General features: G+C 37.1%; 3 protein-coding genes, 1 long non-coding RNA gene and 1 pseudogene across 4 annotated transcripts; 1 reads left to right on the forward strand and 4 right to left on the reverse strand.

Annotated features, from left to right (window-relative positions):
• Nucleotides 1-912: 912 nt before the first annotated feature.
• LOC136807877 (uncharacterized) lies at nt 913-1,344 on the reverse strand. Its single transcript, XM_067064496.1, has one exon. It carries the CDS (start codon nt 1,342-1,344, stop codon nt 913-915), a length of 432 nt encoding a protein of 143 aa, XP_066920597.1.
• Nucleotides 1,345-1,460: 116 nt separating this feature from the next.
• On the reverse strand, nt 1,461-2,483 carry LOC136807878 (uncharacterized). Its single transcript, XM_067064497.1, has one exon. It carries the CDS (start codon nt 2,481-2,483, stop codon nt 1,461-1,463), a length of 1,023 nt encoding a protein of 340 aa, XP_066920598.1.
• Nucleotides 2,484-6,723: 4,240 nt separating this feature from the next.
• On the reverse strand, nt 6,724-8,479 carry LOC136807879 (uncharacterized; annotated as a pseudogene).
• A 1,189-nt stretch (nt 8,480-9,668) lies between these two features.
• LOC136807880 (uncharacterized) lies at nt 9,669-10,751 on the reverse strand. The gene has a single exon (XM_067064498.1). The coding sequence runs from the start codon at nt 10,749-10,751 to the stop codon at nt 9,669-9,671; it is 1,083 nt and encodes a 360-aa protein (XP_066920599.1).
• A 425-nt stretch (nt 10,752-11,176) lies between these two features.
• LOC136808020 (uncharacterized) lies at nt 11,177-11,606 on the forward strand. The gene is made up of 2 exons (XR_010846738.1): nt 11,177-11,257; nt 11,564-11,606. It is a non-coding gene; the product is annotated as an uncharacterized lncRNA (long non-coding RNA).
• Nucleotides 11,607-14,283: the final 2,677 nt, after the last annotated feature.

Consider the following 14,283-nt stretch of genomic DNA (forward strand, 5'->3'; position numbering starts at 1 on the left):
GTAGACAACAAAGAGGAACAACAGGAACAGGACAAAATAGATATTGAAGGTATACTAGGTAACATTGGCGTTCAAGATATCAAACCGTCCCACCATCATCGCATTGGACAAAACCAAAAAGGGCTACATTGGCGTCCAATCAAGTTGATCTTAAAAAGTATAGAGGAAAAAGAACGGATAATGCAAAATCTGCATAAGCTGAAACGATTCAATGAAATTGGTGGCTTTAGCATCACAGACGACTTCACCATCAACGAAAGAAAAATCATTAAAGATATGTGCCAAAAGGCGAAAAAAATGAATTCAAAAAATGACGATTTCGTTTGGCATGTAAGAGGAAGCCCTAGAACAAACCTTCGCCTAGTTCGAAAATCTAAAACAAAGACCATAACAACGTCTTCTCTTCTGTCCATATCTTCTGGCGACTGGACGACAGATGAAGAATTAGACAATTTATAAATCTAAAATTATTTCGTAGAGGTCGATAGACCTGTGAAATATAATTCTATGAATAAAATGTTACATTATTTACTTTGTTATATCAAAATTAATAAACATTTTGCTCAAAGTAGTCTGAAAAGAAATTTAAGGCCGGTCTCCACTTTGGCCGAAATATGGAAACCTTTTTAACGTTTTCAGGCAAAAAGAGATGAATAACAGCTTACCTTGGTAAGTGATTGCCAGCCACATTGCTCCGCATACCGGATCCAGTCTTCATGGGTCATCAGGAGAGAATGCGTTCCGTTTCGGGGCCTTCCTCTCGACGGTATCCATAACGCACCGGCCCCCCTCACTGAAGTGAGTCCCAATCCAACTGGTTGTGGCTGGTTGATTTGTTGGTGACGATGAAAACAGTCATGTAGGTCCAACTTGCACAAGGCAATCGGTTGCCTACTTCACTGTCTTTCGTCTTTATCCCTCTTGCCAAAACTCGTCATTTCGCTTCAACCAAATCCAGTGACTTGCTTTCTCAGTTACCTCTTCTAATTCCTTTATCGACTTGTTGATTGTGCGTTTGGGGAGGCCGATGTTGATGAGCCACTTCTTCAATCTATTGCCAACGAAACCTCTGCAGCCAACTTCTACTGAGTGATGAGTTGCGTCCCAACCTGCATCTTCGCATTTCTCTAGGAGCTCTTCGTAACGATCATCTTTTCGTACTTGAGCAGCATTGATATTGTCCTCGTGGGGAACGGTCAATTCAACTAAGAACACAACCTTCTTTTCTGTGCACCAAACAACGATGTCAGGTTTTTTCGTAGTCGGGATGACGAAGGAACTCTGCTGCCCTGGTAAATCTGCTGAGATATTCCAGGTCCCTGTCCATCTTTTGTCATCAATCATTTTCTTGGCAGGTCGAATGAAGTCTTTTTGCCCTGGTCACACAAATTTGATTGAACCGCCGATTTTGGTCTTTTGAGGTCTTTTGCCATTGTTTATTGCATCAAGCTGCTTTGCGGTCACATCGAACAAGATTTTGAATACCTCGTTGTGTAACGGTTGAGGGCTAGAACACAGTTTGACAGAATATGTTTCATTGTTCCAGTTTTTCCGCATCGACATGTGTCATCAGTTGCCACTTTCCATCTGACAAGGTTTGCTGGGGATGATAACACATCATAAGTCGAACGAACAAGGAAGCTTAGACGTGACGTGCTCCAATTCCATATTTCGTTCCAGCTGATTCTCCGTTCAACAACATTCTCCTCCCACTTGGTCATCTGACCTTGCTGTGCACATTGAATGATGTGTAGTTCTCTTTTTTCTGCTTCCACATCTTTAATTTGGTTGCAGACAGCAGCACGTCTTTCTTTTCTGTTCATTGAAGCAAAGGGCTTGAATGCGTTAACTCCAAGACCTTTCATGTCCGATTGTGTCGATCCAATAATGTCCTTATGCTGTAACGACGAGATGAGTTGGTTAGTTTCGTCTTCTGCATTCCATTTCCGTGCTGTGTGTACAGCTGGTGGATTACTTCGGATCTCAGTGTCTGCTGACTCTCGCAGCATCATCACCGTACGCACCTTGCCAGCTTTGTAGATTTCTGATATGGCTGTTAAGGGTAACTGCAGCGATCCTTTCTTCCGGTATAGAGCAGAAGTATTGGTCATTCGTGGGAGACCTATCCACCTTCTGATCTTGACATTACATTTCTGTTCCATTATGTCTACCCTGCTTACTGCTGTTTCATACATCATGAGTGGCCACGCAACTCTGGGATAAAGTCCGAACTGAAGACACCAAATTTTGTACTTCCCCGGTAGTTTAGTCTCGTCAATAGCTTTAAGACCGTCCTCCAGCTGGCTTTGGATCTGCACACCTCTTCCTTTGTCATTAAGGTTTCCTTCGTACCAGCGACCTAAACTTTTTACTGGTTGCTTTTTTATAGTGGGCATCACTTCTCCTGATATTTGGAATTTCCGCTGCACTTGACGTCCTTTAGAGAAAGTGAGGCTGCGTGATTTTTTGGCTTTAAACTTCATTCTGGACCATGTTATTAGTTCATCCAGTTTGTCAAGGACCTTTTGCATCTTATCATGTTCGCGAGTTAGAAGGGTCACGTCGTCCATAAACGCTTTTTTGGTGCTTGGACCTTGGCTGTCTCTTCAGTGCAATCTGCCGATCTGAGTATCATTTCCATCACAGCTATAAACCAGATCACAGAAATTGTACATCCAGCAGCAACCCCAACCTCCAACCGGTGCCACTCGGTTGTAAATGACTGGGTGGTAAATCTCATCTTGAATTTATCATAGTAGCACTTCATCAAATTCTTCACTTTCACAGGTATATAGAAGAAGTCCATTGCTTTAATAAGAACAGCATGAGGTACAGATCCATATGCGTTGGCTAAGTCAAGCCATACAACGTTTAGGTCCGTTTTGTCTTTCTTTGCTTCCTGAATGGTGTCCCAGATGGCGAAAGCGTGCTCGATACAGCCAGGAATACCAGGGACTCCTGCTTTCTGGACGCTTTCATCTATATATCCATTGCTTTGCAGGAAGCTCACCGCTCTCTTTGCAATTATCCCCATGAAAATCTTCCCTTCAACATCCAAAATTGAGATTGGTCTAAACTGCCCGATCCTCTTTGACTCAGCCTCTTTAGGTAGGTAAATCCCCTCGGCTTGGCACCAGTCATCCATCAAGTTGCCCTCGCGCCAAAGCTCCCTCAGTAACAGGAAGAGCCTTTGGCGGAGTCGATCACAATATTTGTACACTTTGTAGGAGACACCATTACCTCCTGGGGCGCTCTTGGCTCTCGCTTTCTTAACAAACTGATCTACTTCCTTGCTGTTAAAGTCATTCAATTGGAATGCTGCCGGGTATTTCAGTCCATTTACATTAGGTAACTCGTCCTGCCGTTTGGAATCGCTGTAAACTTCATTTATGTGTTTGTCGAGCTCTACTTTGCTACACGTTAGTGTCCCACTTCTGGCTTCCGTAAACAACTTCTTAGCATACTCGTAAGGGTTCTTTAAGAAAGATTTACGAGCTTGCTGGCTTTCTTTCCTTCTTTCAGTGCGCCTAATATTGCGTTGGATTTGGCGGCACTTCAGCTTCAAGTCCTCATAGAGTACCTTTAGTCCGTCTTTCTCGTCTGGCAGAGCTTCTCTCCACCTTTTCCTTAAATCTTTCTTTTCATTACGAAGCTCTTTCATTCTCCGCTCCCGTCTATTAACGAACACCTTTGGTTATGCAAGTTTTGTCTTCTCTGACGCACCGAATAATTCCATTCCTGTTCCGTAAATGCATTGCGACAGAGCTTTTATTTTCTCCGATGTTGATCCTTTCTTCTTGTACATCCTCTTAGAAACCAAGTCCTCTAATTTCTGGTAACTGGTTTTATCATTTGCTGCGGGCCAGAGAATCTTTTGCTTTTTCACCAACGGCTCCATAGGTACTTCGGTGACTGAAGAAGCATCAGCAGTAGCATCTAACAATCCACTGTGGTTTGATTCCTGGGATGTTTTACTACGTGTTTGACGATCAATCGATCTACACTGCGTCAACTTCTTCTTACATACTTTCCCTTGATGGATCCTGAGCCCTCTGGTGCTGGCAAAGGTCCTCCGGCATTCATCACATTAAAAGCTGTTATTCATTTGTTCCGATATCCGTTTGGGTTGTCCTGAGTCCATTTCAAGTCCGTTTCCGATTTGTATCATGTCTGATTGATTCTCTACTCCCCCCTCTCGGTCAATCACGGGGCTGTCGTTCACTATAAAAAAAAAATGATCGATTGACTAAAAGTTTTTGCTCATTTTCGAGGGAAAGTGGAGACCTGTTTTTAGTAGGAAACTATAACGTATATCTTTTAGCTTATACTTTTTTAAATCGTTTTCATTTTTCAGTTACCAAACATCCCCAATTGCGTCTCCTGCAGATCCTCAAACCGATCAAGCAACAACGTAATTGTTCTTACTTTGATCTTCTTTGATACGTTAACTTTGATTTCAAAAATGAACTACGCCAAATATGATTATCTCTAAGGGCATGCTATGTTTGATGATGTTTTGTCACAGATGAGAGAGAGGATTTATATTTAGTATCGTTTTTGCAGCCCAAAGGCTGGGCAATGCATAAATACGGAAAATTTTGATTACTATTTTTGGTTCTGCTCTTTTTTAGATGTAATGATTTTACGATCACAGATCAGTTTGCAAACGAAGAAACTGGTCATCAAACACAAGCTGCTCAAGAGACAACGTGAATATTGTTTACTTTTTACATACCAAATTACTGGGCGTAATTTATAAAATCCATGCCTAGGTTGAATTGCGCTTTTCTCCTTTATTGCAGGGGTGGGTAAAATAGGCACGGGTTGTATTCACAACATGGGGCGGTAAAACGAAAGAATCTGACCACCACGTAATATTAAAATAATATATAGTGATAGTAACGGAAATGAGTGAGAGAGGGAAAGACATGTTTGAAAATCACAATCCGAATTTACAGTGCTGCTTCTTTTCATTCTTTAGTTATACTCAGATAACGTCAACTGCTGGTCAGACACCAATATATCCTGCACAAGGATCACAAACCAATTCGTAATAGTTTACTTTGTTTTTAGTAAAGAAATATTTAAACAAGCAACCTCAATGTTTCTTAAGAAATCGGCCTTTTGAGCCTTAAATGTTTCTTACACGTTTCTAAACTTTTTGACATAATCAGCCTTGTTCATGCAAAGAAAAACAAACATTTGTTTTGATTGGAAGGTTTTTAGGCATTCTGACCCTCATGTTTCTTAAAAGTGTGTTTCTTAAAAAAAAACGTGTATTTTGAAATCAGATTTCAATTTTGAACTTTCATATATATCATTTCGTCTTAGTTCGTATAAAAAACCCTGGTCTGTAAGCCTATTCTTGTAACTTTTTGTTAACTTTTTCCTTCGTTAATAACGATTAGAAAAGTCAATTTGCTCAGTTCTTGATCACATTACCAAATGCTTCTCTTGGGATTGGTTCAAAAGTTAATCGCACGATGAGTTATTATTTCTTATTTGGCGCGTCTTCAAAGAGAGCAATTAATCGTTAATTGTATCCTGTAGAGAGCATTTGAATTCGAATTCGAATTTCGTTTTATGAGAAAAAAACTCTATAAACTTTCATAAAAGAAAAACGTAGATGGAAGAAATAGATATAAAACTTCTTAGTGTAATTTACTGTCCGAACGGGGAAAAATTATTGAAACAAGTTGTGCGATTAGCTCGTAATCACATAATAACTCGTAGGATTCGAAAATTGCACTCGTTATCATGTGATTACAATATATAAATCACATGATCGAAAAGTGAGCGAGACAAAATATTTATGTTAAAATTTTGACCTTGCCTACCCTGGACCATCATAGCATTATTGAAACCTCGGATACTAAAAACTACCACCCCACACCCGCCCCAGACAATAGATGTCCTCCAAATCTGGAGTGTGCAAATAAAGCTTTCAAATATGATATTAAACTTTGACCTTATTGCCGGTAAGTGGGGGGAGGGAGTGGGAAAAATATCAATCACAAGGGGGTCATTCAAAAATTTGGAAAAAAATTTGGAAAGTATAGTGGACTAAGTATATAATCAAGCAAATAGTAGTCCTTTCTTACATACAGAATCTCTCTATCTCGAACCTTTAAAGGACCAAAATATTTGTTCGAGATAGAGAAAGGAAATTATCTTGAAAACACATTCTAGGGACCAGATATTTGAGAGATTCGAGATAGAGAGATTCTACTGTAATCATATGCATAGATATATAGGCTGAAATTTTTGAAAATATTTTGCAAAGAAATGGAATGTTTTAATTAAAAAATTTTTAAATGTTTTGAAAAATTCGAATGTTTGGCCTGTTAAAATTTAAACTTTTTGGGTTTTAAGTGGTCTTTTCCAAAAGTTAATTTGAGTTTAGTGATAAAGTCATTGAGGTAACAAAAAGGTATTTGTAACACTGTTCAGTGCATTAGTATATTGAAAATAATAATGTATCAAATTATAAATAATAAAATAATAAATTAGTGCACACCAAAATATTAATACTGTTACAAAGAGAAAAAAATGAAAGGGTAATCGTTCTTATAATCAAATGTTAAAAGGAGATCATAAATCTTTTCAAATATCATGAAAATACAGTATTTCTGAAACCATATAAAATTCAAAATTCCAACAAAAAGAAGAGTGAAATATGTGCTGAAAAATGTACCCATCTATTACAACGAATTTATTGAAAAACTTTGCCTGATGCCTGTGATATTCTCAAATTATTTTTGGGAGAAATAAATTATTTACACAAAAATTCCTGAAAATTAACAAGCATTGATCCTACATATACTAACTGTGATGCCATTGGGGCAAGAGTTAATGGAATTACTCTGTCCAAAAGTCTAAATCTTTTCAAACGTTCATTGAATCTTTCGACGTGAATTCTAGCCTTTGCTATTCTCTTACAAAGTAACACCTCTTCTTTCGTGAACTTCTCCCGTTGTCCCAAAAATGGTGGAATGTAGATTGTCGCTTGTTTGAGAAAGTAAAAGCTGTACCGTGAAACCCTTGTCAACAAGAAATGAATCCTGGAAATTGACATGTTGTAAAATGCCACACCGTTGGAAAATTTCAACATCGTTAATACTTCCTTCGAATAGATCAGAGACAAAGCAAGCTGCACCATTTGGATTCACAGCAATTAGGCATTTCATTGTACAGTTGCTTTTGTACTTTGAATACATATTTCCTTGCTGTTTGTAGTCACGAGGTACCTCACATTTGAATACCGTACAGTCAATACTTGCGCGAATATTCTTAAATGGCTTGAAGACTTTTGGTAATGTTTTTTTGAACGCTTGCCTCTCAGGAAAGATGAGATCTTTCAAACTTTTAAAATGATGAAACATAAACATTATCCAAGTTGTGAATATGGTTCTTATTGTATATTCACTGACAAAGTAGAAATGGGCGACGGTGTACAAGTTGAATCCACGTCTTAATCGCAGAAGAGTAATGAAAAGCTGCTCTGCGGGACTGAATGAAAAATTTCTGGATGTTGAGTTAGTTTTGTTGGTACTATTCCAATATGTCAAATTGAATTTAGCATCCCCAAGAAAATCATATAAGTCCCAGAAATACTTTCTAGACAAACCAATAAAATATTGTGTCTTTGCTTCAAACTGCATAATGTAATCCATAGACATTGGGTTCCTATTATTCGTGGACGACGATTCTCTGATCCCTTCTTTCAAAACAAGAATCTCTATTTTTGCACTTAAGGCAAGCTTGTCTGGTTCGGTCTGTGTTTCCTTATCAGCTTGATTACATTAAAAAGTGTACATGTATTGGAAACGATATCAGCAGAAGTTTCAGGTTGATCGTGGGAAGCAGATTCTGAAGTTTCAGGTTGATCGTGGAAAGCAGATTGTGCACCATCATTATAATAATCATTGTTGGTGTTGTTGTTGATATCAGCACTATTTTCAGCAGTTTTATCATCATTACCAGTGTCTATGTTACTACACACAATCTCTGATAAAGCTTCAGGATCATCGATCGATGTATTTTCTGTCAGCTTGAGCTTCTTGGGTTTTGTTGGTAATGGTTCTCGTTGTGTGGGAGCTTTTCGTTTCTTTCTGGAACACTTTTCTACTTCAGTTGACGACAGAGTGGCTAGGATAGGTTCTGGGTTATCTTCAGTGGGACCCTTACCTCCATGAAAATGAAGGGAATAAATATAAGTTTCCTTGGTTATCTTTGTATGGTCAAAACCTTTCCTTCCACACTTGTGAGCCCATCTCTTTGCTTTCTCGGTTTTCTCCTTCTCTTGGTTGTTTTTCCATTGGGTATTCTTCTCTTTGACTTTCCCAACCTGAGGAAAATTAATAAAGAATGTTCCTGGGGGTAGTTTATCTGGAAATCTCGAGTCACTTTTACAATTTCCCCAACAACAATGCTTGTTTGCTCCTTTTCTCACTGAAACACTGCCATTCTTGGTCGCCATTTTGTTATGTTTTGATTTTTTTAACCGAAAATCAATCCCTAAATGCTAAATGCTAATCCCTAAAAATTACGTCATGAAAAAGATTGCGTCATTTCTATTTTTAGAACGACCACGGAGCGCTACTAACAAAAATATTCTTAACTTTTTTTCGTTTTTATCAGTTTGAGTTATTTATATATCAATACTTTTCTTTTTCTAAAATGACAGATATTACATATCTTCACTATATATATACCGTTCCTTCCGATTTTCTACAGTCAGTTACATCAATATGCCTTCTCACCTGTCTTTAAAAATATAAATAAAAGTAATCATGGAAAAGGACGCAAAAAAAAAGACATAAGTGTGAGAACAGAGTAATTAAACTCGTTACCCAAACAACATTCCATTACAACGAATGTAAATACACAGAGAGTACAAGCATTATGTCAAACTCCCATCATATAAATTTCACAATTACGTCAGAGTAGACTACGCTCGCCACCGAAGAGGTTTATTTGGAAAGGGTAATTACATTTTATTGTTCGCTTCTTTTTTAAAGATTCACCGGGTTGGAAAAGTATGAATTTCTTTGTACATATTTTACCTACCCCAAATATTTAGGAGGCTGAGTTTTAAACGAATCGTCAAGTTGAAACGAACGATAAATGTATTAAGGTCTGTTTTATTTACCCCCTGGTGACTTAACTCGATGTTACAATCCAATTATTGAAAGTTTGTCTCGGCCTTTTTATAATGAGCGAGACATACGTTCTCTGATTACGCAGTTTTTATATTGACATTTTCGAGGCATTTTGATGTAACTGACAGTAGATTAATAACAAGTTGTTTTGGACATTTTGTGGTTGCTGTTTCCAGCCAACTTGATGCATAGGGATATGATTTTCGGAATCAGCACCCAAAAATGCAAAAACAATTTGTCCTTGACAAACTAAAATCTCCAAATAACAAGAAGAATGAAGCAACAAAAAGGATTGTCAGAGTTGTCAACCAGAAGTCTACAAAATATAAAAACATTCTACATCAGTTTTCTATTAATTAGACCTTCTTTAGCGTATTCCTAAGAGAAGTAACGATCAAATTTTTTCAGCCAAATAGCAAAGTGAACATTTAACTATTTAACAAAATAACAACTGAATAACAGAAATTAACATCATAATCTAGACCTAAAAAATTCAATCACGAGAAATTATTGATTACCAAAACCAGGTGATTCACAAATGTCCTCAGACATAGCTTTGTTGAATTGTTCTGTGTTGACACAATATCTTTTATTCAATGGTATTTCAATTAAAAGTTGGCAGGTGCTTACAGAGATGTGCTCGCTACTATCACAATCCTTTGGCATCTTGAATTTGATCCTACATTTACCAATCATAGAAGGAACGAATCGAGAGCCAGAAATAAATTTCACAAAGTCAGAGAGAGTTACTTTTCGTTGCTTGGTGGTTTCTACTTCTCCGTCGATCTGTAAAACTGTTAAAATAAACGGCTTGTCCTCAGCCTCTTGTGCATAATTTGTCAAGTTATAGAATATGTCACCTTGCAGGGTTTTGATCTCTTTTGATTCTTGGCAATAATCGACATCTGCAAACATCTTGATGACATCCTCTGAGGAAGGTTTTGATTTCTCTCCGAGTGAGAATTCACTAAAAATTTCTTCAAGGTGGCAGGAAAGAATAACGTTTAGATTGAAAATATCTAATCCACTAGCAACATCAAAAATTTCCTCTGAACACCGACTGACAATAAAATGCTCGATCATGTTTTGAACAAAGCTATCCTTCTCTTGAAACTTTATTGAAGGTTTTGATATAGCATCAAAACGTTCAGGAAAATCACTGATGGCATTTTGAAAATCCGTTTCTGATTTTGCAATGTCAATTTTAATTAATTTTTGCTGGATCTCTAAATCTGGAATGTCATGAATAAAGAGTCGACACTTTGCCTTTCGGAAAAACATTTTCGAGACAACTGCAGCCATCAAGTATCTTAGACCCGCACACCCATACAAAATGGCTAAACCGAGTAGATTCCCAAAGATTACGAACTCGTGTCGTTTTAGGCGTTCAATATCGTGCTTAAAAGTGTATCCATCACCGGCTCCAGCACATAGGAGGTATTTCTTTACATCCTCAAATATCACAGTAAAGAACTCTCTCTTCAGTCCACCCCTATCTTTAGCATTTTCCCTGATGAATGTTACATCAAATGGTCTTACTCCCTTTTTGAAAGCTCGAGCAAGTTTCTGAAAAGTATCTGGCCAAGCCATCCTTCTTCTTATGGCAAGTGTAAAGTTAACGACTTTAGTACTCAAATGACTTTGTGTTTAAAAGGAAAAATAATTTCTATTCTCTTGTATATTATAAGCATTTTAGCTATAGAGGACAACAATCATGTATTCTATGTCTATTGCTCACCATTCTTATAAATTGCTACATTTATTTATAGGAACATATTTTCTTATAAAAATGATATTCCTAACTTAATATATGCTTATAGAAAAAACGCTTGTATATATTTAATTAGTTTATAATTGGTCTCTCATTTTTGATATAAATTGAGCTGACACTTCTTTCATTCAGACTTCAAGACATTTAGTTGTGAGTTGACCTCTGAAGAGGCATCATCACTTCAGAAGGAAAAAGATGCTTTGATACAAACTTTGTATATATCCAAGTTCTGATATGAACTTAGGGATTTCTTGCATATTTTCACACACATTTTCTCACTTTTGCATTCTTGGCTGTTCACCAGCTCACACATGTGGCCAATTTGGTAAGTTTTCTTTTGCCACTCCTTGTTTTGGGCTTGCTTTGCATGGTCACATGTTTCTTTTTGTTTTGCCTTATCAGCTCTCAGTCTTAGTGTTGAGGCACAACACTTGGACTTAGGTTAGGTTTAGCCTATTATATTTATCATATTCTTAATATTTTATAGCTTGATATAGCTACAATGTCACATTAATTCTCATATCTTCGAAGATATCTTGTATCCTCTACTCGAATACTAGCCATAGGACTTACGTTTTGTCCATATTTACATATCATTTGCAAACTAGTTACTTTTGTATTTTGTTTCTAGTTTGAACGCACTTTACGGTAAAGAAAAAGCTGACATGCTCTTCGATTGAAAATTACCCGGTGTGTTCCAAGCAGTCTCCTCCTGTGTGCAGTCTGGCACTTTTACATTCAAACAAAACACCACGCCCAGCTTGTTTTGAACCCAAAGACAATCGCATCTGTCCCAATTTTCAACCAAATCACAACTGTTTATCTGGTGGACCATCAATTCGAGCTATCACATACAAGATCCGTAGTTCGTCTATCATTGAAAGAAGTTGATTTCTCAAAAGCTGATTGGATGGATTTCAGTTTATTTTCAAGAGTACCGTCATCTGAGGGGCTGACTGTGTTTTCTGACGGCTGCACAGAAGTATTGGTGGGATTAGAATGAGCAGTTGATTGTGACTTTCTTTCGTTTCTATAAAAAAAGAAAATATTTACACTTTTTAAAATATTGTATCACATGGGCATCCACATAAAAAACCCACAGCCCAGTCAGGATCAGTAAAATATAAAACAATTTCAAAGCAATACCCAGATTCATTGCCGCAAGAAAAGTTTTCAAACTCTCTTTTTTCTCTTCCTGTAAATGTATATTGTTTTGTACATATCCTTATTTGCATTGTAAACAGTAAATAAATATTTACTTACTTGCCAGAAGAAAGGCTATGTGTGTTCTCTTGTGGTTGCAAATCGGTATTGATGGCAGTTGGTTGAGCCTTTGTTTCGTTTCTATCAAAAAAAGATATTGTCTCATTAAATGGTGGGTCAACATCCAGACAACAAACCTATAGCCCAGGCAGGACCATACTCTATGCTCTTAAAAAGGTTTGACCTAACTTAGCTTAACAACAATTTCCAAGCAATACCCAGTTTCATGGCCACAAGAAAAAATTTCAAACTTTCTTTTTTCCCTTCCTGATAAGAATTGAAAGGACTACAGAAACGAATTTTGTTGACTTGATCTTTTTTTTCTTCTTTTTAATCAACAACTAAAATCTCATCTTCTACATTATCTACGTCGATATCAATATCATCTTCCTCAATCAGGGTAAACTGAGGAGCTGCTTCTACTACATCCTCGTCAGTTATAACGAAAGGATTTTCGTCAAGCTCTCCACTTTTCAATAGTTCAGTTTGATCTTTCAGAAGGTTTGCTCCCGTTTCACATTTCTTTCCTTTCTTTAAACACGAAATATCTGCATCTTTAGACCCGTCAACAGGTAGTCCTAAAGCACAAGACTTCATAGACGAGGCAACCATATCAGAAGACATTCCATTCCACGCTTGAATTACCCATTCAACAACAAGACGACGTGGCACAGGTTTCATGTTGCCTGCATCTGTATACTCATGCTTACCATTTGCGAGCCACTCATCATAATACTCTTGTATTTTGCCTTTAAATGGTTTGTTCCATACCTTCCATACCTCCAGGAATGATGACAGATTCAAATTTCGCTTTCTTCAACTTCTTTTTAACAGCATCCGTCAAATGAGCCTCGAATGAATCCCATGCTAAAAGCCTTTTTTGGAAAGAAAATTGTCCAAGAATCTCATCACAGTAAGATCCTCGTTCATCCAGCCATTTGCGCTGCTAGCAACAGAACACTTTTGCTTTAACTCTTCATGAAGGGATTTCGATTCTCTTTTTGCTCCTGCAAATACAATAAACGGCCTACATTTTACTCCGTCTGCTCTGGCTGTTAAACAAACTGATACGCAGTCGTTTTCATAGGCACGTCTTTAGAGCCTATCTTTTCAACTGTCGTATTCGATACCATGTTGTTCCAAACTGAAGTTTCATCCATTGCGAAAATATCGCGATCAGCAAATGAATGTTGCTTTTGTAATCTACGAATACGAATAACATACGCAACCAATCTCAGGGTTCCCAGCACTTAAGAGAAATATTTTTCCCTGACTTTTTCCAAAAAAAAGACCTTTTTCCATGACTTTTAGATTGACCAAGGTGCCTTTTTCCCTGACCAGAGCAGAATATTGGGCCTTTTTCCCTGACCGTTCGCCCCAACAGTATTTTTAAAAACACCATATTGAGATAAAAAAAATAAAACTTAACACGATTTCAATACATATTTTTTTTAAAAAGCGAGTCTACTAAAACCCTACTAAAAAAACAGGATACAAAAGGGGTACCGTCGAATGTAAAGATGAACGTGCTATCATTTGAATGAGAACTTTCCTTTTTCTAAAAAGATTTTCTTCAATATTCTTCATTCCAAGATAATAAACATTACTTTTGTCAATTTACATTCATTTTAAGAAAATAGCTCCTAATTTAGTCACTCATTTTATTCACAACTCATTATAAATATTATTAGACACGTGCAATTTATATTGCATCACGTAGCAAATTTCAAAACTAGGACGAATGGGAAAACATTTTAGGTTTGCTAGATTCAAAAACTTTATCTTATAGGCTCTACCTATACACAGGCCGAAAAAACTATATCCTGCAATATCAAAACTAAAACCATATCATACAGCTATATGAGCTACAAATATAATCCAACAGTTGAATTTCTAACTTAAAAAGTGAATAATAACGTTTAAGTTAGCTCAAAAAATATTCTGAGATCTACTTAAGTTTTTGGCGTTTTGCTTCTATTTGTGTATGCAAGTTATCAAGGTCCTCATTGAGTTCATTCTGTCTTCTTTTTAAAGCATTAGCCTTAGTAATCAAAGAGACCATTTCGTTTGGGCGTTTTTCTGCCTCAC

Source organism: Clytia hemisphaerica, unplaced genomic scaffold (genome assembly GCF_902728285.1).
Source record: "Clytia hemisphaerica strain Z4C2 unplaced genomic scaffold, Clytia hemisphaerica genome assembly, whole genome shotgun sequence".
In the NCBI taxonomy this organism is placed as follows: Eukaryota; Metazoa; Cnidaria; class Hydrozoa; order Leptothecata; family Clytiidae; genus Clytia; species Clytia hemisphaerica.